The sequence below is a fragment of the Neomonachus schauinslandi genome, chromosome 9 (assembly GCF_002201575.2).
Source record: "Neomonachus schauinslandi chromosome 9, ASM220157v2, whole genome shotgun sequence".
Classification (NCBI taxonomy): domain Eukaryota; kingdom Metazoa; phylum Chordata; class Mammalia; order Carnivora; family Phocidae; genus Neomonachus; species Neomonachus schauinslandi.
The window spans coordinates 124,503,082-124,525,856 of NC_058411.1; the positions used below are offsets into that span (position 1 = coordinate 124,503,082).

General features: G+C 40.9%; 1 protein-coding gene across 1 annotated transcript in view; it reads right to left on the reverse strand.

Moving 5' to 3' along the window:
* Positions 1-22,775, reverse strand: part of LRRK1 (leucine rich repeat kinase 1) — a 120,575-nt gene that overhangs the window by 69,106 nt on the left and 28,694 nt on the right. Inside the window, exons 2-5 of the mRNA XM_021680646.1 lie at positions 16,118-16,281; positions 8,887-9,058; positions 5,175-5,354; positions 4,612-4,760 (exon numbers count right to left, since the gene is read on the reverse strand). Coding sequence (XP_021536321.1) covers positions 4,612-4,760; positions 5,175-5,354; positions 8,887-9,058; positions 16,118-16,281 — 665 coding nt within the window. The remainder of the gene's footprint in view (positions 1-4,611; positions 4,761-5,174; positions 5,355-8,886; positions 9,059-16,117; positions 16,282-22,775) is intronic.

A 22,775-nucleotide genomic window follows, 5' to 3' on the forward strand; every position in this document is an offset into this window, starting at 1 on the left:
TGAGTCCCTGTCTTCTGCCAGCCACAAGGAATGTGCTGTCACAGGTTCTAGATCACAGGCAGCCAGACACACCCACTGCCAGGCCCTTGCCTTTGAAATTCACATGAATAATAAAAATACCACCTGCTTTGGGGAAGCCCAAAAAGGCCTCATGACTCAGCCTGCACTGTAATTTCATTTTCTCTTCTAGGCCAAGGAGAAGAAAAGTAACATTGTCTTTTCTTTGTCTTCTTCTAAAATGCAATGATCACTTTTATGCTCTATCTTGGCAAATGTAGGAGGAATTGCCCTGTGGAAAAGGTGGCAAACAGAGATGCCAATCATTTCTGCTTTTAACCTTTAGCCAAGAAAATCAAAGTCGCCGGCTCTCAAGCTTGGGTGTGCACTGGAATCACCGGGGGAATTTTTTAAACGAAACTGAGGCAGGTCCCATCAGAGATTTAGATTCAGTTAGTGTCAGGTGTGACATGAACATGGGTGTTTTTAAAAGGTCCCAGGGAGTCCGTCACAGAAAAGTGTGACAACCACTGATGTACTTGGGAGGGATAGTTCAGGAATCATGAAATGGGAAAAGCCCTGAGTTCAGGAGACTCAGGTTCTGGGCTGAGTATAACTGTTTAGTAGTTGCTATCCTTGGACAAGTCACAGGATGTCTCTAAACCACAGTATTTTCATCTGGAAAACAGATTCTATTCCCTGCAGTTCTTACCGAGGGTCTTATAGCGATCAAGTAGGAAAGAAAGTGTTGGGAAAAAACACCAAGCACAATATAAATGTAAGGGCTGCACGATCGCTATTTCCTTTTACAAAGTGAGGCGGATATTTATTATTTATTGTATGTTTACTATCAATAAGAATGACATGTATCATATGACCTCACTGATATGAGGAATTCTTAATCTCAGGAAACAAACTGAGGGTTGCTGGAGTGGCGGGGGGTGGGAGGCATGGGGTGGCGGGTGATGGACATTGGGGAGGGTATGTGCTATGGTGAGCGTTGTGAATTGTGCAAGACTGTTGAATCACAGATCTGTACCTCTGAAGCAAATAATACATTATATGTTAAAAAAAAAAAGAAGATAGTAGGAAGGGAAAAATGAAGGGGGGGAAATCAGAGGGGAGACGAACCATGAGAGACTATGGACTCTGATAAAGAAACTGAGGGTTCTAGAGGGGAGGGGGTTAGCCTGGTGATGGGTATTAAAGAGGACACATATTGAATGGAGCACTAGGTGTTATACACAAACAATGAATCATGGAACACTACATCAAAAACTAGTGATGTAATGTATGGTGATTAACATAACATAAAAAAAAAGGTTTCCCAGATCAAAAAATAAAACAAACAAAACACCGCAACTTTGCATGTTCAGTGTCACTTGCAGCTTCCAAGGGATGCTGGGGTGGAGGCTAGAAGGATAACTTCACAAGATATGCTGAACCTGCCCTTGTTCTCTTTGGCCACCTTGCTTCCAAGATGATTCTATATTCTTCCCTAAATAAACTAGGTATTTAATCTAAAAAAAAAAAAAACTTTAAAAACTTTTCTTTAAAACTAGGAAATTCTAGGGGCGCCTGGGTGGCTCAGTCGTTAAACGTCTGCCTTCGGCTCAGGTCGTGATCCCGGGGTCCTGAGATCGAGCCCTGCATCAGGCTCCCTGCTCCGCGGGAAGCCTGCTTCTTCCTCTCCCACTCCCCCTGCTTGTGTTCCCTCTCTCGCTGTGTCTCTCTCTGTCAAATAAATAAATAAAATCTTAAAAAAAACCCAAAAAACTAGGAAATTCTTTAAAAACTAGGAAACCGGCAAGAATAAGAGAACAGTTAAAAGGAAATAGCAAGGGGCGCCTGTGTGGCTCAGTCGGTTAAGCATCTGCCTTCAGCTCGGGTCGTGATCTCAGGGTCCCGGGATCGAGCCCCACATCGGGGCATCCTCCCTGCTCGGCGGGGAGCCTGCTTCTCCCTCTCCCTCTGCCTGCCGCTCCCCTTGCTTGTGCTCTCTCTCTTTCTGTCAAATAAATAAATAAAATCTTAAAAAAAAAAAGAAATAGCAATAAATATAATACAAAAAGATGGAAGTAATAGATCAGTATGGCAGGTCCCACACAAACGTGAATTGAGTGGACTGCTCAAAGACATACTCTCAGATGGGATGAAAAACTAAATGCTGTTTATAAGAAATACACCTAAGATAATGAAAAAACTGAAGATGAATGTCTGGGAAAACCTGTACAACACTGATGCAAAGAAAAAGAATGCAGTGTGGCCATATGAAGAGCAGACAATTCCAATTCTAAGGACAGAAGTATGAACAGGATTAAAGCAGGTATTTGACATCATGAAATAAGTCAAAATGGGGCATAAAGCCATTAAATAGGCCTATAAAGCAAAAACTTATAGAACAATGTGAAGAACTAGAAAAAGAATCAGAAGTAGGAAATACATATGTATATATATACATATATATGTATATTTATAAATATGTATATGTGTACATATTATGTGTGTGTGTATTTCAGATTCTGATAAAGAAAGCTAGCACAAAATGACAACATATGAAAGACTTGCATATGCAACTGACAAGATAAAATTAGAGGAAAAAAGAAAAATGTTTAACTCAATAAACCTAAAAAAAGAACTCCAATAATAATAGCTATCATCTATTAGGTACTTATCATGTGCCAGGCATTGGTTTTAGAATGTTACAACTATTACCACATTTAATTGTCAAGTATCCTTCCAAGACAGATACTTTCTCTTTATTTTTCTTACCTCTCAGATGAGGAAACCAAACTCAGAGAGGTAAAGTTACCAGATGAAGGTCTGGAGCCCAGATGAGACTGTGAAGTCTCATGCCAGGGCCTTGCCTTAACCACATCACCCAAAAATACTCAGAGACAAATAAAATACTCAAAGAAGAAAACATGAAGGTTTTAGTACAGATAAAAGCTAAAGTTAATGAAATAACAGACAGAACAAATCATAAAAAAGTAAATAAAATCTAACAAGTCCTTTGACAAGACCACTGGAACATGTAAATCCCTGGCTGGTCTGATTAAGTTCAAAAGAGAAAAAGTAAAACTGTCCAACATCATAAATGTAAAGGGAAATATATCATCATCATTCATTATATCAACACATTAAAGTAGAAAAGCTAACTGAATATATCAATAGCTGCCAAAGAGAAATTTGACAAAATCCAGCAATCTTTCCCAATAAAAACTCTTAAGCAAAAAAGGAATACATGGAAACCACCTAAATCTAACAACAGTCTATTTACCAAAAATCTACAGCAAATGCCTATAAATTGCTGAGGTCAAGACCTTTAAAATCAGGAACAAGAGAGATGCATCTGCTATCCTCATGATGATTCAACTTTTGAAGTTTCTAGTGATACCATGAGACAGGAAATAAAATAAGTTATATAAATATTAGAAAAGGAGGGACAAACCTATTTGGAATTTGCAGATGACTTGATCATATGCCTAAAAGTCTCAAGGAACTCTTCTAAAAACTATTAGAATTAATAAGAGAAGTTGGTAAAGGGACTGGATAAAATGTAAATAAACAAAAGAGCTTTTCTCCATACCAGTAACATTGGGTTGGAAATAGAAATGGAAAAGAATCATAATCCATTCACATAGCGGCAAAAACAAGAAAGAGGACACAAACACGGCAGGTGCAGGTTCTTTAAGAAGAAAATGATAAAATCTCATTAAAAATATGAAAAATAATATAAGATAAATAAAATACAAAATCTTATGAAAGAACATGGAAGCTGCACAGAGTCATCATAGGAAATGCACAAAAGTTAGAACAAATGTCTAATAACAGTCTGCCCCCCTCCCTGCTTGTGTTCTCTCTCTCTCTCTAAGAAAATCCTAAAAAAATATTGGGTAGGGGCGCCTGGGTGGCTCAGTCGGTTAAGCGTCTGCCTTCGGCTCAGGTCACGATCCCAGGGTCTTGGGACCGAGCCTCGCATCGGGCTCCCTGCTCAGTGGCAAGTCTGCTTCTCCCTCTCCCTCTGTGATCTCTCTTGCTTTCGCTCTCTCTCAAATAAATAAATAAATAAATAAATAAATAAATAATATCTTAAAAAATATATTGGGTAAGTTGAAGGTGTACAACTTGTTGATTCAATACACTTATATATTGCAAAATGATTACCACCAGAGTGTTCGCTAACACTGTATAATATCATCTAATTACCATTTCTTTTCTGTGGTGAGAATACTTGAGATTTACTCTTTTAGCAACTTGCAAGTATATAGCACAGTATTATTAACTATAATCACAGAGCTGTATATTAGGTCTCCAGAATGTATTCATACCCTGTGACCAACATCCCCCCATTTTCTGTCCCCTCCAGCCCCTGGCAAATCATCTACTCTCTGTTTCCAGGAGTTTGGCTTTTTCTGGTTCCACGTAGAAGTGTGACCATACGGTATTTGTCTTTCTGTGTCTGACTTATTTCATTTAGCACAACGCCCTCAAAGTCTACCCACGTTGTTGAAAATGGCAGGACGCCTTTCTTTCTTGTGACTGAAAAATATTCCATCGTAGATATGTACCACCTGCTCTGTATCTATTCATCCACAAGCAGTGGCTACTCACCATTTTCCCTGGACAGCTGCTGGACAAGGCACTAGCTTCGATGAAATACTTCCTGAGGAGATGTTTGCTGGGGTCAGGACTGTCCAGTAAGATGTAGGAACAGAAAAAAGCCCCGTGCCGAAGCAGGAATATGGCGATGTCTTCGTTTCCTAAAGGACAGAAAATGGCATTCAGATGTAGAGTGTGTCACAGCTGTCCAAAATGGCAGACGCTAATAGGTGAAACCGGGAAGGAAAAAGTAGTTGTGCCGGTGGACCTTCTCTATGACTTCCCTTGAGGTGGCAAATTCCTGTTCATGACTTTTTGTGGGACTCTGCCCTGTGGAGCGCCTCCTACCGTGGTCCCATTTGCCACAGTTTGCCTGTCACTGAAATCCCCTTGCAGGGGCCAGTGGGGCCAATGAGGGAAGGTGCAGACATTTTGAAAGAGAGACAAATAACAGAATTTGCAAGCGTCTCCACACAGGCACTTTAAGAGCTAGGGGTGAGGGGGAAGACAAAGTCCCCCATCTCCAACGTGTGAGGGTTCCCATGGGTGGGACTGACCGGGGGGGGGGGACCCACCTGACTTGATGGCCGCGTACAGGGGTAAGCGCACGATGACAGGAAACTCATTCTTCCTGACTGCGTAGCTTTCCGGGTCGGCCCCGTGCGTCAGGACGAGGAGCTTCACCAACCCCAGGTGCCCTCGCTGACAAGCCAAAGCCAGCATCCAGTTCAGCAGCCGCTGGGGGCTGCAGGGACCTGGCAGGAGATGACAGGACAAAGGGAAGGTGCCACTCAAGGGTTTTGGTTGTTCCCATTCTGTTCTCCCCTCAGACTGTCTCATTTCCAGCCGCAAGTCGCTTCTGTCAAGTTGGTAGTGTTTTCTGGAATAGTCCCTCTGAATTGCATATGCCATTTTCCCACATCATTATAAACCCACTTGCTCATCACATAATGCCACGTGAGGAAAAGCAGCATTCACAACAGCATATGCGGTACGACTGTAACTGGATTAAAAAAAAATGCACGTGTGGAAATAAGACTAAAAGGTACTACCCCGTGTTGCAGTATATTATCTCTGGGTAGTGGGCATTGTGACTATTCACCTCACCCCTTTCCCCATTCCCAGCCCTGACCTCATCCCCAGAGTAGCATTACATACAGGGACATGGCCTTTGGAGACCAGCAGCTCAGGGTTAAAATATTTTAGCTGTGTAATCTTAAACAAATTTCTTAACTTCTCCCTGACTCAGTTTACCTATTGGTAAAATGGGACTAATAGCACGCATCCTCCCAAGTGTAATGTGAGGACTGCATGACATAATGTATGTCAAGTGCCTGGCTCAATATATTCTAACTCATTATTTGTCGTTATGTTTTTAGAGTACTAACACTTTAATGCATTTCTAAATTATCTGTGAGTACATATATTACTTTCAAAAATGAAAGAAAAAGGCTTTGATGAAAGAAATAGATCTAACCACCCAGCCTAAAACTTTGCAAATTACTCCCTGCAAGAACCACTTACTTAATTCCAGGAGGAAATAACACTTCGAGCACTGAAGGAACAGGGACAATGTGGGCTGAAGTATTACAATATCTTCAAGTTCAAAGTAATGCAACATCTTTTGGATGTAGCAGCCATGGAAAAATGATCTCATCCTCCATGCTGACACTTCCAAATTGCATCATAACATTGTCTCATTTCCAGAGGCTGAGAGTCCTTCGGAACCAAGTGCTCCCAAGCACGGAGAGAGGGACCCTCCCCTCCATGGTAGGAAATTGACTAGGAAACAGGGGTGAGGTCAGGTTGGAAGAAATGAAAATCCAGCACAGAGGGTGCCTGGCACAGTGCCTGGGCTGCAGCAGATGCTAAATAAATGTCCCTTCTTCTCCCTCTGATTACTAGAATTAACAACTGAAAGGAGGTGGTGCTCAAACAGATATTAAAAAGTGATCCCCAACTGGCTTACTGCAACAATACCTAGAGAAGAGAAATCCAGTCATCATGCTGTAACTTCTGTTGAGGTTGGATGTATACCCGTCTGAGAAGGCTGTATTAGGCTAATATTTCATAGCCATGATTTTAATGTGAAGAAATCAGAGCTCAGAGAGGTTTGGGAACTTGCAAAAGGTCCCACAGTTGGTAAATGACAAAGTCAAGACTTAAACCCTGCAAAGCTAAAGGATTTAGACACTTGAAACCAAAGGGTGCTCTCTTAACCATATGAAACTCCTACATGTATTTTCTGAGGCCCGAATCCAATGATACTCTGAGAGAGCCCCATTAGGGTCTCCATCTTTCTCTTCCTCCTTTGCTCCATCTCCGCTCAGCTACAGAGACCAGACATTACATAATGACGTACCTTAAATGACGTCCACAACTACACAGTGATGTGCCTACCTCTGTGAGCTTCTCATCTCTCTTCTCAAACCCTCCCTTGTTCTCTAGTTGTGTCTCATACGTCTTCTGGTCTCAGACTCCTGACAGTGGCTGCCTTCCCTCCGGTTTGGGAATTCACAGGGGCACACACTGTTTTGTCCATCTTTGCACTTCCTGCAGAGTCCAGAACAATGCTCTGGACTCCTTTGGTCCTCAGTAACTCTGTCCCGAGTTGAGTTGAAGATAGGATGCCCCAAGAGCATGCTCAGGTCCAGCCAAGCTCCCTGCTCTGCAAAAGTGGGCAACCTAAGCCCTTTCCTCTCTTGTCTGCCAAGTAAACTCCTATCCACCCTGCAAAACCCAGCTCAGATGTCAGCTCCTTATGAAGACCAGACAAGACCATTCTCTATGTGTAAATACTTCACTGTGTAAATACTTCAACGTCAGCATGGTTACACTGCATGGAATTACTCCTTTCTGCTTTGATTTCTCTGCTTAACCAGGAGCTATGCAAGATCTGGGATCACCTTTTTAAAACGTCTCCATGTCTCTCAAGTTCTGCAGAATGCCTGGTAAGGCATTAGTGAGAGACTCATATGGTGAATGCTCAATAAATGTAAACTGCACCAATTAGGTCATGAGCCAGCTGGTGTAGACACTTTGGGGCTACAACAGAGCTAATCTTGGGGATCCCTGAAGAGAGGAAGTCTGCCCTCAGGGGCACCCAGGCTCCTCCTTGCCCTCCTAGGTCTGGCTGCACCCAATCTACACCTGTGGACCATAACACGGTCCTGATTTCTATTCTCCTCATTCTCCTTCCAGACACATGAAGAAAGCACTGGCTTAGAACCAAGTCTGAGCATAAATCTACTCAAAGCACACTGTTGGACCACACCCCGACAGGACGGCTACATAATCGGCTATAGGCCCAATGCAAAATACAAAGGTGAGCCCCTTGTTCAAAAAAATATCAAAAATTTCAAGATGGCGACAGTGGAGTGTTGAACCAAGCGTGGGCCTTCTGAGTGCAGGGCCCACACCGTTGCACACCAATGAAGCTGGCCTTGTTCAAATAAAATCCTAACTCCCAAAGACCACCGCTAAGGTAATGCCTTATGAAGAAATGAGCTACCGAGCCACAAAAAGGCACGGAGGAACTTTAAATGCATATCGTCAGGTGAAGGAAGTTAATCTAAAAAGACCACAAAATCTATGAGCTCAACTATATGACATTCTGAAAAAAGTCAAAACTAGAGAGACAGTAAAAAGATCCATGGTTGCCAGGGCCGGGGGCGTGGGGGGCGCTAGGGGAAGGGAGGGATGACTCAGTGGAGCCCAGAGGACTTTGAGGGCAGTGAAACTGTTGGGTGTCATACACTAACGGTGGATACATATTATACATTTGTCAAAACCCATAGAATGTACAAACACAAAGAGGGACCCCTAATGGAAACTCTGGACTTTGGTTGGTAAGAATGTCTCAGTATTGGTTCCTCAATTGTGACAACTCTATGATACTGATACAGAATGTAAATAATGGGGGAACTTTTTTGGGGGGGAGGTATATGGGGGCTCTCTGTACTTCCACATCAACCTTTCTGAAAATCTGTAACTGCTTTAAGGATAAAATCTATTAAATTTTTTTTAAAAAGGGACATAGATCGATATTCTTTACCAAGTAGGGTGTGAAAGAATTTACCTCCTGAGCTCAAGGGAATGAGATGTGGGATGTGGCTCGACTGTCAGTTTGATGGCCCAGATTTCTGGTTCTCCTGCTTGGTGAGAGTGTAAAGAAACAAGTATTTTGAGGGAAAGCCGCCCCCTCCCCGCCCCCACAAACATCTGTCTGTTTCCCAAGAAGGGGTGATTCCTGAGAGGTGGGCAAGGAGCTCACGCCCTGGGATTTACCTGGCAAAGACTCGAGCAACTCCTGCACAACTTCAGTGTGCCCAAAATGTGCTGCCACCACAGCTGGATTGTCATCGGTGGGCTCGGTGGACAGCTCCACCCGTCTCTCGGTGAGAAAGTACCGGACGGTCTCCAGATCGCCATAGGCCGCTGAGATGCTCAGAAGCTGGCCCTGGTCAACACAGAGCAGGGACAGGACTTCAGTGAGATGGGTGCTGTTAGGAATGGCCAAGAGAATCAACTGGACATGCTTCACCAAGTCCACGGGCGAGCCTGGAGCTGGTACCACGTGCGGCTGTCGAGGACTTAAAATGAGGCCCATGCAAAGTGAGAGGGGCTGGAGGTGTCAAATGCCACGCAATTTCAAAGACTTAGTGCAAAGCTGTCAACTCTCTTGTCAATCATTTTTATATGGATCACATGTTGAAGTGATCTTTAGTATATTCAGATCAAATAAAATATACTAATATTTCATCTGTTTCTGTTTACTTTTTGAATGTGACTGCTAGACCATTCGATATAGATGTGGCTCCCTTTCTATTTCTTCGGGACAGCACTGCTCTGTGCCCTGAGCTTCATGAGGATGGAGATCACGTGAGTATCCCCATCTGAAGCAGTGTATTAATACGTGGACAAGGAACATGGAGGTTCAGAGAGGTGTCGTGACTTGCCCAAGATCACACAGCTAGAAAATGGCTCTTGACTGTACAAATGGCCCTGACTTTTCATGGGCTCGCTAGGTCTGCAAAAAGAATGCTGGGTTGGCACGTACAGAGTTTGACTGCGTTACTGAAACTTTAAGTCCTCCTGAAGCTTGGCTATTTCCGATGGACTCGGGCATCCGCGGCGTTCGAGGCGGCGGATGCAGAATCGATGCACGTTGGAATGAGGCGACCTGTGCTATGGCATTTACGGAGAACCTACTGTGTGAGGATGCCAGGGGCAATCGTGACCTCCATGAGTTTACAGGTGAGTCTGGAATCTGCATAAAACAGCCACAAGCAAGCGTATTTTACTCCTGATACAGGTGTATTAGGAGTCACTTTCGGGTGAGACAGGCAGGGATGAGACAACAGAATCCCAGGGATGAGAACTGATATATTAAGCTCTTATCATGTGCCAAATGCTGCATGGAACATTTTATTTGCATGGTCACACTTCATCCTGATAACAGTCTTAAGAGGACTGTATCTGTTGTTGATTAAAAAAAAAGAAAAGAGCCAGTTATTTTACCTGCAAAGTGAGTTTATTTGGGAATAGCAGAGGAACTGCAATTCAGGACAAGGAAACTATGGTGAACCATAGGCAAGTCTGGAGAACAGAGTGGAGGGGCTTGCTTTTGTAAGGGAAAGGAGGAAGCTGGGAGGGTGTTTTACTGAGTTCCCTTTGGCTGGGCTGTTGTTGGGCAAGGAGAAATTCTTCCTTCCTCCTGCTTGGGTATGGAAAGTAAGCTTCTCCTCCCTGGGGAATGCAAGGTTTGCTTCTTAAGGTGAGTGGTAATGCATGAGAACTTGCCCTGCAGGGCCTCCAGACTCCCATTTTATTTATTTATTTTATTTTAAATTTTTAAATTTTTTTCAGACTCCCATTTTAAATGAGGTTTCCTTTATTTATTTTCACACTGTGTTTCCATCTTGTGGGTGAGGAGGGATGGGAGGGAGGGAGTTTACAGTCTGCAGAACTATCCAGGATTTGAACTGGGGTCTGTCTAGCCAAAGCCTAGGCTCCATTCTGTCCAAGACTTCCCAGGAAATGTGGGACTTGGAGGGAGGTCCGGGTTGTGCAAGTGAAGTGAATGAGCTGGCCATGTGAGGTATGCATTCAATATGACCAGAAAAGAAGAACCCACTGGCCTGCCATTCCAGGAAAGCACTTGCATTAGGGAGAAAAGCCACAGGGATTGATTAAATGATTCACCACACACAACCAACAGTTGTCTAGACTCTAGTGGGTAAGAGGCTTAAAAGCCCCATCCTCACAAAGTGGTGATGCCATAAGAAGTAACCCAGAGGCCAAGAGGGACCAGAGGGCAGGAAGGGTCGGGCTGGCACCTGGCTAGAGACAGCCCAGAGGCTCCACAGCATGTAGTTATTTTCATTCAAACAGCATAGAAAAGTATAATATAAAAAGGAGGCCTCACTCCATGCCTCTCCTTCCTAACGCCCTTTTGCAAAGGAAACTGCTCTTACATAGCCTTCTAGAATGTGTTCATCCATATCGACACATGGGTAATCCTATGTGAAACCACATGTTTTCACTTCATTCATTACAACTTTTATTGGCATATAGCAACCCTACAGAAAAGAACACACATTGTGTGTTCAGTTTCATGAACTCTTACAAAGTGAACACATTCATGTAATGGACACCCAGACCAGGGACGCAAGATGATCTGTTCCCAGAAGTCCCCTTTCTGCCCCCTTCCGGTCACCGTTCTACCTGGAATAACCACTATCCTGACTTCTAACACCATTGCCAGTTTGTATATATTATTAAAGTGGAATTATACTTCACTTACTGTTAAATTTAAGTTAAATTTTTTTTTTTTACTTTTTGCCCTGAAATGGAGATTCATAGGAAGTCACAAAGACATTCCTGAGGGGCATCCATGTTTCCGTAACTCTGTTTCCCCCAACGGTGACAGTTTACACAATGTAGTTCAAGATCAAAACCAGTAATCTGACATTAGTATAATGTGGGTATATCATTCTGCCATTTGGTCACATGTATATACATTTGTGTGATCACCACCATGATCAAGATGCAGAATTCCTCCATTGTGAGATCAGTCTCTCTTGAACCCCCCCTTTATAGTTACATTCACTCTACTGCCCTCCACCATGACTAACCCCAGAAACCATGAATCTCTCTTTTATCTCTATAATTTCGTCTTTTTGAGAATGTTATACAAGTGGGATCATACAGAATGTGACCTTTTGAGACTGTTTTTTTTAAATCTCCTGCTCAACATAATGCCCTTGAGATCCATCTGAGTGGTGGTATATTTCAAAGAGTTTCTTTATTTTTTTTAATTTTTAAAATTTAAATTCAATTAATTAACATATAGTGTATTATTAGTTTCAGAGATAGCATCCAGTGATTCATCAGTGTTATATAACACCCAGTGCTCATTACATCATGTGCCCTCCTTAATGTCCATCACCCAGTTACCCCACCCCCCTACCCTCCACCCCTCCAGCAACCCTCAGTTTGTTTCCTATGATTAAAAGCCTCTTATGGTTTGTCTCTCTCTCTGATTGTCTTGGTTTATTTTTTCCTCCCTTCCCCTGTGATCCTCTGTTTTGTTTCTCACATTCCACGTATGAGTGAGATCACATGATAATTATCTTCCTTTGATTGACTTATCTTGCTTAGCATAATACCCTCTAGTTCCATCCACATCATTGCAAATGGCAAGATTTCAGGTTTTTTTGATGGCTGAGTAGTATTCCATTGTATATACATACTACATCTTCTTTATCCATTCATCTGTAGATGGACATCTGGTCCCTTTCCATAGTTTGGCTATTGTGGACATTGTTGCTATAAACATTGGGGTGTGGGACCACTACATTTTATCTTTGGGGTAAATCCCTAGTAGTGCAATTGCTGGGTCATAGGTTAGCTCTATTTTAAACTTTTTGAGGAACCTCCATACTGTTTTCCAGAGTAGCTACACCAGCTTGCATTCCCACCAACAGTGTAGGAGAGTTCCCCTTTCTCAAAGAATTTCTTTATAATGCTTAGTATTATATTTATATTATATTTGTAGTACATATTATGTATTTTATATATTTACAATTTATATCTATATTATATTATATTCCATTGTATGTTCAACCATTCATCTGCTAAGAATTTTATGCTTGCCTTACTGCACTGGCCAGAACTTCCAGTAATATACTGACTATAATTATGTATAATTATTCTCAAATTAAACTGCTAGTATTATATTGAGAGTAGATATCCTTGCCTTATTCCTGATGTTAGGGGTAAAGAGGTCTTTCACCATCAAGTATAAAGTTAGTTGTAGGTTTCTGTAGCTATTCATCAGGTTAAGGAAGTTCCCCTCTATTCTTAATTTTCTAAGAGTTTCTATCATGAGGGTATTAAATTTAGTCAAATGGTTTTTCTGCATCAAGCGATACGATAATGTGATTTTTCTTCTTCAGTTTATGGCTTAATCCATTCAAACTGCTATAACAAAATACCAAAGATTAAGTGGCATAAAAACAACAAAAATTTATTTCTTACAGTTTGGAGGCTGGAAGTCTGAGATTTGGGGTGCTGGCCTGGTCAGGTGAGGGCCTTCTTCCTGATGGCCGATCTTTTGTTGTATCCTCATGTGGCAGAATAAGGCTAGGGAGCTTTATGGGATCTTTTATAAGAGCACTAACCCCTTTCATGAGAGCTCCAGCCATATGACCTAATCACCTTCCAAAGGCCCCAGCTCCAAACATCATCACATTATTCAACATACACATTTTGGGGGGACACCGACATTCAGTCTGTAGCAGTCTATTAATAATGGAGGACTATATTGATTGATTACTGAGTACTGAACCAGCCTTGTATCTCTGGGATAAATCCCATTTGGTCATGGTGTATAACTCTTTTTATATATGGCTGAAATCTATTTGTAATATGTTAAGATTTTTTGCATCTATATTCATGATGGACAGTGGTCAGAACTTTTCTTTTTTGTACTGTCTTTGTCTGGTTTGGATATCAGGTAGATTGGACTCATAGAAGTGTTGGGAAGTGTCTGTAGAGTTGGTATTAATTCTTCTTTAAACATTGGGTAGAATTCTCCCACGAAACCATCTGGGTCTGTGGATTTCTTTTTAGGAGGTTTTAAGTTATAAGTTGAATTTCCTTAATAGTTAAAGGGCTATTAGAATTATGTATTTTATATTGGATGTGTTATAGTTTCTATTTTTCCAGGATTGGTCCATTTCATCTAAGTTGTCAAATTTATGTGAGTAAAGTTGTTCATATTGTTCCCTTACAATCCTTTCGATATTTGCAGGGTATGTACTGATATTCTCTATTTCCTTCCTGATATTAGTGATTTTTCTCTTTTCTCTTTGTTAGTTTTACCAGAAGTTTGTCAATTTTGTTGATCTTTTCAAAAACAATACCTTTTGTTTCATTGATTTTCTCTATTGTTTTTCTGTTTAAATTTCATTAATTTTCTACTCTTATTTTTGGCATTTCCTTTCTCCCACTTGCTTTGGATTTATTTTGCACTTCTTGTAGTTCCTTTAGGTGGAAGTTTGGATTATTACTTTGAGACTTTTCTTCTTTTTTAATGTAAGTATTTAGTGCTATAAATTTCCCTCTCAGCACTGGTTTAGCTGCATCCCACAAATTTTGACATACATTTTCGTTTTCATTTAGTTCAATGTATTTTTTAAATTTCCCTTGAGACCTTCTTTTTGACCCATGGATTATTTAAAAGTTTGTGGTTAGTTTCCAGGTGCTTGGGATTTTCCTATTAGCTTTTTGTTATAAATTTCCAATTTGATTCCTCTGAAGTTAGAGAACATATTCTGATTTTAATTCTTTTAAATGTGCTGAGGTTTATCTTATGGCCTAGGATATGCAGTCTATCTTGAGATATGTTTTGTGGACACTTGAAAAGAATGCATTCTGCTGTTGTGTGGAATGTTTCATAAATTTCAGTTCAATTCTGTTGGTTGATGGTGTTGTTAAGTTCTGTATCCTTGCTGATTTTCTGCCTGGTTGTTCTATCACTTGTTGAGAGAGGGTATCAAACTTTCCAACTATTATTGTGGATTTATCTAGTTTTCCTTTCTGTTATATCAGTTTTTGTTTCACTATTTTGCAAGCTCTGTTGTTTGGTTCATGTGCATTTAGGATTGCTATGTCTTCTTGGTGGACTGACCCCTTCATCATTATGAAATATCCTCCCTGTCCGTGGTAATTTCCTTTACTCTGAAGTCTACCTTTACCTGATATTTAGCCACTCCTTCTTTCTTTTGATTAATATTTGCATGGTATATCTTTTTCTATCCATTTACTTTCAACCTACATATAGCCTATTTGAAGTGAGTTTCTCATAGGCAGCATATACTTGCTCATGTTTTCTTTCTTTTTTTTGTTGTTGTTGCTCATGTTTTTTAAATCTACTCTGGAATCTCTTTAAGTTTATGTATTTGTACTATTTATGCTAATATAGTTATTTGTATATTAAACCTAAGTCTGTCATGAAATTTTTTGTTTCATTTTCTGTTTGCTCCGTCTTTGATTTTTTCCCCTGCCTTCCTGTGGTTTCTGAGACATTTTTAAAATTCCATTTTGGGGGCGCCTGGGTGGCTTAGTCGTTAAGCATCTGTCTTTGGCTCAGGTCATGATCCCAGGGTCCTGGGATCAAGCCCCACATCGGGCTCCTTGCTCAGTGGGAAGCCTGCTTCTCCCTCTCCCACTTGTGTTCCCTCTCTCGCTGTGTCTCTCTCTGTCAAATAAATAAATAAAATCTTTAAAAAAAATAAAATAAAATTTCATTTTGATTGGTCAATAGTGTTTTGGAGTGTATCTCTTTGTATTGTTTTTAAAGTGGTTGCTCTAGGTATGACATACATGGCTTAACAAAGTCTACTGGTTTCAATGTTTTATCAATTAAAGTGAAGTGTAAAAACCTTTCTTCTTTTACAGCACATACAGAATTTATAATCAGATGGAAAACGCTTGATATAATATTATGTAAGACTAAGCAGCATGCAAATATATATATCCAATATGACTCTATCTATATTAGAAACAACACATGCACAGATCAGCAGACGGAGAGAAAATATAACGACATTGTTAAGTGGGACTGTTTGGATGCATTAAGAATATGGTTACTTTCTTTTTCTCTTCCTCTCTACTTTTACATATTTCTAAGTTTTCTTTTTTTGAGCATGTGCTATTTTTATAATGGAAGAGAAACGTAAAAGAATACAGTAACCTGAACCTTCAGATCGGCCTTTTGTTGTTCACATTTCAGTTATGCCTCCCCTGTCCTCTGGGAAGGTGAAAGGGTTTGCATAGATGGTGGCAGGTTGAGAAGTTGGCTTGAAAGGACCAGAACCCATGAGTTTACATGTGAAATGAGGTAAAAAAAATCCCCATTATGATTATGATGATAACAAGGAGATAATCTGAGTGGTAACCTTCATCCAGGCCAGGTCCCCAGTCTGGCTGGAGGAGCCAGCATCAACCCTACCTTCTCCAGATGGGACGTGCTCTCATCACAAGCCTCTCTGAGCAGATGCCGGGCCCTGCTGGGGTTTCCTTGCTTGTATGCAGCATGAATGCCTTCTGTCCTAGGGCACTGTGCTGTGGGGTCACCGCCTGGTGTGGACGGTTTGCTGCCCATGTCCTCAGCACCTGGGTAGACAGAAGCACACACACAATGTCACCATCACTTGCCAGGGCTGCTCATGGGGACCACTGGAGAGGAGAGCAGGATGTGCTCTCTAGGACATACATGTGAGGATTCAGGTGGCCCTGAAATAATGCCAGTGTCACCAAGGACAGCAGACCCCGGGACCAGCAGCCCTGGGGGAGGGACTTCCTGTGTGGGGCTGGTGCTCAGCCAGGCTGTCTCTGCAGCCACACCTTGCCATAGTGGAGGAGGTCCAGGACACCTAGGGCCGCTGTCTGGCTGGGAACAGCCAGGCTGATCTCATTGACAGCAACAGAAAAGCCAGGGCTTTGGTGATATAGCGGATGGTCCAGCCAAACTGTCCCCCTGCTGTTTCCCTCATGGGGACTTAGTATCTAGTGGTAGAAGAAAGAAAGGCCTAATACTAGGGATTTGGAAATCTATCCCCTCTCTGCCTAGAAAACCCCACTAAGGGCATGGGATTTAGAATCAGCAGCCCTCATCCATACCTGCCCTTGCACAAATATGCCACAACATGATCTTGGCAGTCCCATAAAACTCTGGGCCTTGGGACACCCTTGGAACACTGATGTGACTGGTCCAGGGTATCCCTAAGAAATCGCGTGACTCTGCCATTCTGGTTATCTGAAATATTCCATTCTGGTTATCTGAAATGTGGCTCAGCCATCAGTCAGTATCTTGCTGTTCTCTAATAGTGGACACTGGCTGTCCTGGGTGGAAGACGGTCCAGGCTGCTCCAGGACAACTGAGGACCTGGTGCTACTTAGGAGGAGTGGTCAGCTTTGCAGGAGGCCATGACGCAGCAATGGTGGGGCATCCACTGAGCAGCTGTGATAGGCCGAGCACTGTACTGGGTGCTGAAGATGCAGACATAAAGGAAGTCAGCTCCTACCCTCACTGAGCTCTCCCCTTAGAACAGGGGTTTTGTGGACCCTGTGGCTGATAAACAGGTTTCAGAGGTTGCCTGAACATCCTAAGTTGGACACAAAGCTGTGTGAGCATGTGTGCACATGTGTACATTTTTTCTGAGGAGAAAAATCAAGGCTTCTGCCAGATTTCCAAATGTGTAAGTGAACCAGAGTTAAAAGTTTTACCTCTATAAATGCTACTTAAAAGACTGCAAAGAATGAGGAGTTATGTTCTGATTGTGTTGAGTGAAATAGGGAGATTTTCCAATCATCCTTGGCCAAGTCCACACAGTCAGTAAAAGGCAAACCTGAACAGAAGTTTGGTCCCCTAGCTCTCAGGCTGGGGTGAACCCCCTCCATCTCTCTGTTGCCTCTTTGAAGAAATGAATAAAAAAGAAGCTTCTTCTCATGTGAAAATAATGCTGAGAAAGGTTGGTTTCCAAATATTCTTATCACAGAAGTGAATCACACTATAGCAGCTAACTTTTGGAAAATTAAAAAAAAATTATTTATTTACAATAGCATAAAACTACATGCTTAGAAACAAATTTAACAAAAGATGGGAAGACCCATATAAATGTAAAGACATCCCATGTTCATGGATTAGAAGAATCAATATTTGTAACATGTCAATTCTTCCCAATTTTATCTATAGGTTCAATAAAATCCCAACCATAATTCTCATAGGCTTTTAGGGGATAGAAATTAACAATCTAGGGGTGCCTTCGTGGCTCAGTCAGTTAAGCATCTGCCTTCGGCTCAGGTCATGATCCCAGGGTCCTGGGACTGAATCCCACATTGGGCTCCCTGCTCAGTGGGGAGTCTGCTTCTCCCTCTCTCCCCTGTTGGTGCTCTATTTCTTGCTATCTCTCTCTCTCAAATAAATAAATAAAATCTTTTAATTAAAAAAAAGGAATTAACAATCTGATCTTCAAGTCTGTATGGAAATTCAAAGGATTTTAAATATCCCAAGTAATCTTGAAAAAGAAGACAACTGGAAGATGTACACCACCTGATTTCAAGACTTACTATAAAGCTACAGTAATCAGGGGGCACCTGGGTGACTCGGTGGGTTAAGTGTCCAACCCTTGATTTCAGCTCAGGTCATGATCTCAGGGTTGTGGGATCGAGCCCCACATCAGACTCTGCACTGGGTGTGGAGCTTGATTGGGATTCTTTCTCTCCTCTCCCTCTGCCCTTCCCCACTTACGCTCTCTTTCTCTTTAAAAAAAAAAAAAAAGCTACAGTAATCAAGACATTGTGGTACCAGTAGAGACAGATAAATCCATGGGACAGCATAGAGAGTTGAGAAATACACCCATACTTGTAATACTTGTATATCCAATTGATTTTTGACAAGAGTGCCAAAGCAATATGATGAGAAAAGCAGTCTTTTCAACAAATGGCGCTGGAACAGCTAGACATCTACAATGAATAAAAAGAAACCCAGACTCCCACTTCTTACCACACAGAAGCATTAACCTGAGATGGATCATGGACCTAGCATAATGTTTAAAATTAAGGAACTTCTAGAGAAAATACATGAGAATATCTTTATGCCTTGAGAGTAAGCAAAGGTTTCTTAGATGGGACACAGGAAACAATAACTATGAAAGGAAAACTTGCTAAGTTAGACTTCACCAAAAATTTCTACTCATCAAAAGATTGATCTACCATTTAAAAATGAAAAAGCAAGTTAGATACTGGAAGAAAATATTTACAAAACATAACCCCCCCACCCCCAAAAAGGAGAGAATGGTATCCAAAATACAGAAAGGACTCCTATAACTCAGTAATAAAGGACAGCCCAATTAAAAATGGGTAAAGATTGGAACAGCAGAAGATATTAAAAATGCTCAATACCGGGGCGCCTGGGTGGTTCAGATGGTTAAGCGTCTGCCTTCGGCTCAGGTCATGATTCCAGGGTCCTAGGATCGAGCCCCACATCAGGCTCCTGGCTCAGTGGGGAGCCTGCTTCTCCCTCTTCCTCTGCCTCTCCCCCTGCTCCTGCTCTCTCTCTCTGTATCTCTGTGTCTCAAATGAATAAATAAAATCTTTTAAAAAATGCTCAATATCATTAGTCATCAGGGAGATGTAAATTAAAACCAGAAGGAGACACCAGTCTACTCCCAGCAGAATTACTAAAATTTAAAAAGACTTACAGTACTTGGTGAGGATACGGAGCAACCAGAACACTCATATCTTATTGGTTGGAGTGTAAAATGGTATAACCATTTGGAAATAAGTCTGGTGGTTTCTTATAAAACTAAATATACAGCTACCCTATGATCCAGCAAGTCTATTCTCAGATATTTACCCAAGAGAAATAGGTCTAAAAAACTTATCCAAGAATGTTAATAGCAGTTTCATTCATAGTATCTCCAAATTGTAAATAGCACAAGTGTCCATCAACAGAAAAACAGATTAACGACTACTGTGGTTTAGTAACTATTCATCAATAAAAAGGAATAAACTACTGATCCATGAAATGAGAGAGGAAATCTCAAAGCATAATGCTGAGTGAAAGAATGATTGCACAAGATGACTCTGTTTATATGCTGTTCTAATCTAATCGATGGGTGGGGGAAAAAAATCAGTATAGTTCTTCCTGGAGGCAGGGACAGGAATGAAGTTTACTAGGGAAGGGGCACGAGGAAACTGATGTTTTTTTTTCATTACATTGGTGTTATTTGTCAAAACTTATCAAATGGTCTAATGAAGAGTTGTGCATTTTGCTCTATACGGATTTTATCCCCAAATGCTATAAACAATATTGAACTGTAGCCAATAATATGAATGCTGAAGATTTTGAGGGTGAAGTATACAGACCCTTCTTTGAAATGCACTGTTGACGGATGAATAGAGGGATGGACAGATGGATAGAATGTGAGAGAGCAATTTTAGAAAATGTTAATGGTAGACTTTAGGTGGTGGGTAATGGATGTATATGGTTCGATTCTTTCAACTTTATGTTTCAAATTTTTAGTAAGAAAATGTAGAGAGAAGTGAATCAAAATATCATACCCTAAACGCAGGGCCCACCATATGGCATCCTGAATGAGATCCACCATCAGGGCAGAAAAAAAAAATCTTGCTCTATAGAAAGGCAAAGACAATCTGCTTACAGTAAAGGCCCTTGAAACCGTTCAGGGTCTTTACAGCTCATTCTAAGCCATGACTTTCACTATTTCAAAGGCAACCGTTCTGAAAATTGATGTAAGTGGATAAAGCATCACACATGCTCTGCATCATTCCCGAAACACCAAAGCAAGATTGCTGTGTCTGAGTGGAGATTACTGGGGTTTTTTTGGCTGTGTATTTTTTGCAAAGAGGAATCAGAAAACGGCTTAGTGTGTAAGTGGTTGCACTTGTGAGTAAGGCAGCTTCGCTCCCCATCACACGCTAACAGTCCCATTAATTATTTACCGTCAGAGACCCTGGGACATCGGAGAGCTGGCTGGAAGGAGAAAGGCATTGGCAGGTTTCGAGAAGAGGGTAGAATCAACAGCAGCAGCATCCATATTTTGACTTAATTATGTCATCGCTCATCTTTCAAAATTAAACAAATATTTCCCTTATCTCTGTAAAATACAAGCATGTGTGTGTGTGTGTGTGTGTGTGTACAAGCAAGTATGAAGTGACCTCTTCTGTTTACTGTAGGAACGTAAATAAAAACAGTTCACCTTCAGTCCCAGTTAAGTGACACTGAGAAGGCAGAACCTAGGGATTAGGGTGCATGTCAATTTACAAGGCGGGGGGCGCCTGGGTGGCTCAGTCGGTTAAGCGTCGGCCTTCGGCTCAGGTCATGATCCCGGGGTCCTGGGATCGAGCCCCTCGTAGGGCTCCCTGCTCAGTGGGGAGCCTACTTCTCCCTTTCCCTCTGCCTCCTGCTCTGCCTACTTGTGCTCTCTGTCAAATAAATAAATAAAATCTTTTAAAAAATTACAAGGGGGATTTTACTTTAACTTGACTTTTAAATAATGCAGCATATGTGCGGTAAATGATGTAATCAGAACCAAGACTCTGCTCGATTCTATTTATATATTTTTTAATATAGTGGTGTTTTCAGTTTTGGATCTGATTTTCTTAGGTTGCATGGACAACGCATGTCCACCATCACTAATGCTGAGAGCTGGGGGTTCTAGTGCAATCAAATTGTTGGGAGGACATTATGGGGAAAGATCCACTAATGCACATACATTTAATTTAATCTGCCAACTCCTTTTAATTTCCTGAAATTACAAAGAGAAGGGTTAACATGTATTTACATTGAAAGAAAAAAGACCACAATGCCAATAGTTAGTATTAAGGATGGGCTGGCGTAGAATTAATAATGGAATTAGAAAAGATTTTTATTCTTTATTTTTCAAGTCCCCCATAATGGAATTAAATGAGTGTTTTATTTTAAACTTTAAAGAGATTACACAAGTAATAAAAGAACACATTCTCACTGAAAAAAAAATACAGAACTACATCATATAAAAAGCAGAAACCTCTCCTCCCCACCATCAGACACCTTTTCTTAGAGGTAAGTATTTACTTTTATAGTACTTTCCCCCCAAATACTACAGTTTTGTAGTTGACAACTGGTGACCTCTGATTTAAACTTAAAGTGGAGGGATGTATTTACTTCAAGGGAGATTATTCAGTGATTTGTGCTTATTTATCAACCATTGTCCATATTTTATTCCTGTACGCAGTAAAATATGACAGTTCTCAATATTTTCCTCCTATGCTGTAAAATTCATATTAAAAATATAAACACTCAAAATGTATTGTATTTCAGTACAATATTAATGTACCAAATAAGCCAACTAGAACCAGTAGGAAAACAATCGTAGAACATTAGAATGACTCAAATTTGAGTCATTATACAATTATACATTTATACATTATACAATTATACAATTATAAACTAAAATTCATTTTAGTTCCCATTACAATGTCATTATTTTCTTATATAGCAACGAACATTCCATATATATATAGATACACATCTATATGTGCATCTCGCTTGCTTTTAATGCAAAATATGCTTAATGAAGTAAGTTACCAGGTAAAGGAGCAGAAGGGAAAACCAAGAGCACAATTTTTTTTTTTTTTTTGGTGGTGTGACTTGTTGGATTTTAGGAGTCAGTTTATTAGAAGTAGGAGCTAGTGAGGGGAGACTGCAAATATAGTGGATGGCTAGAGTTATGGATTCAGCCCATGTAGAATTATTAAGACAAGAAACATCTAGTGTAAGCGGGGTGAGGCGATAAGTGGACAACACATTCGTGGCTGGTGACAAATGTTAATATATACACAGCCTGGTATTTAACTATGCTGGACCTGGACACTAATTAAAGTTCATTATGTGAAGAAGTACTGGGTTAAAACAATATTTAAAAGCCTGTGCAATGAGAACATTATTTAGTCCTCAATAATCACTTTCAACTTAATATTCTATTTATAAAGAAATACTTTTAGTAACACTGTATGTGTTCTAGATTTGGCCATTTCGAGGAGAAATGGGTTTGGTTGCCAATGACTTGGTAACTAAATATCATTTCTGTAATTCAGGTTTT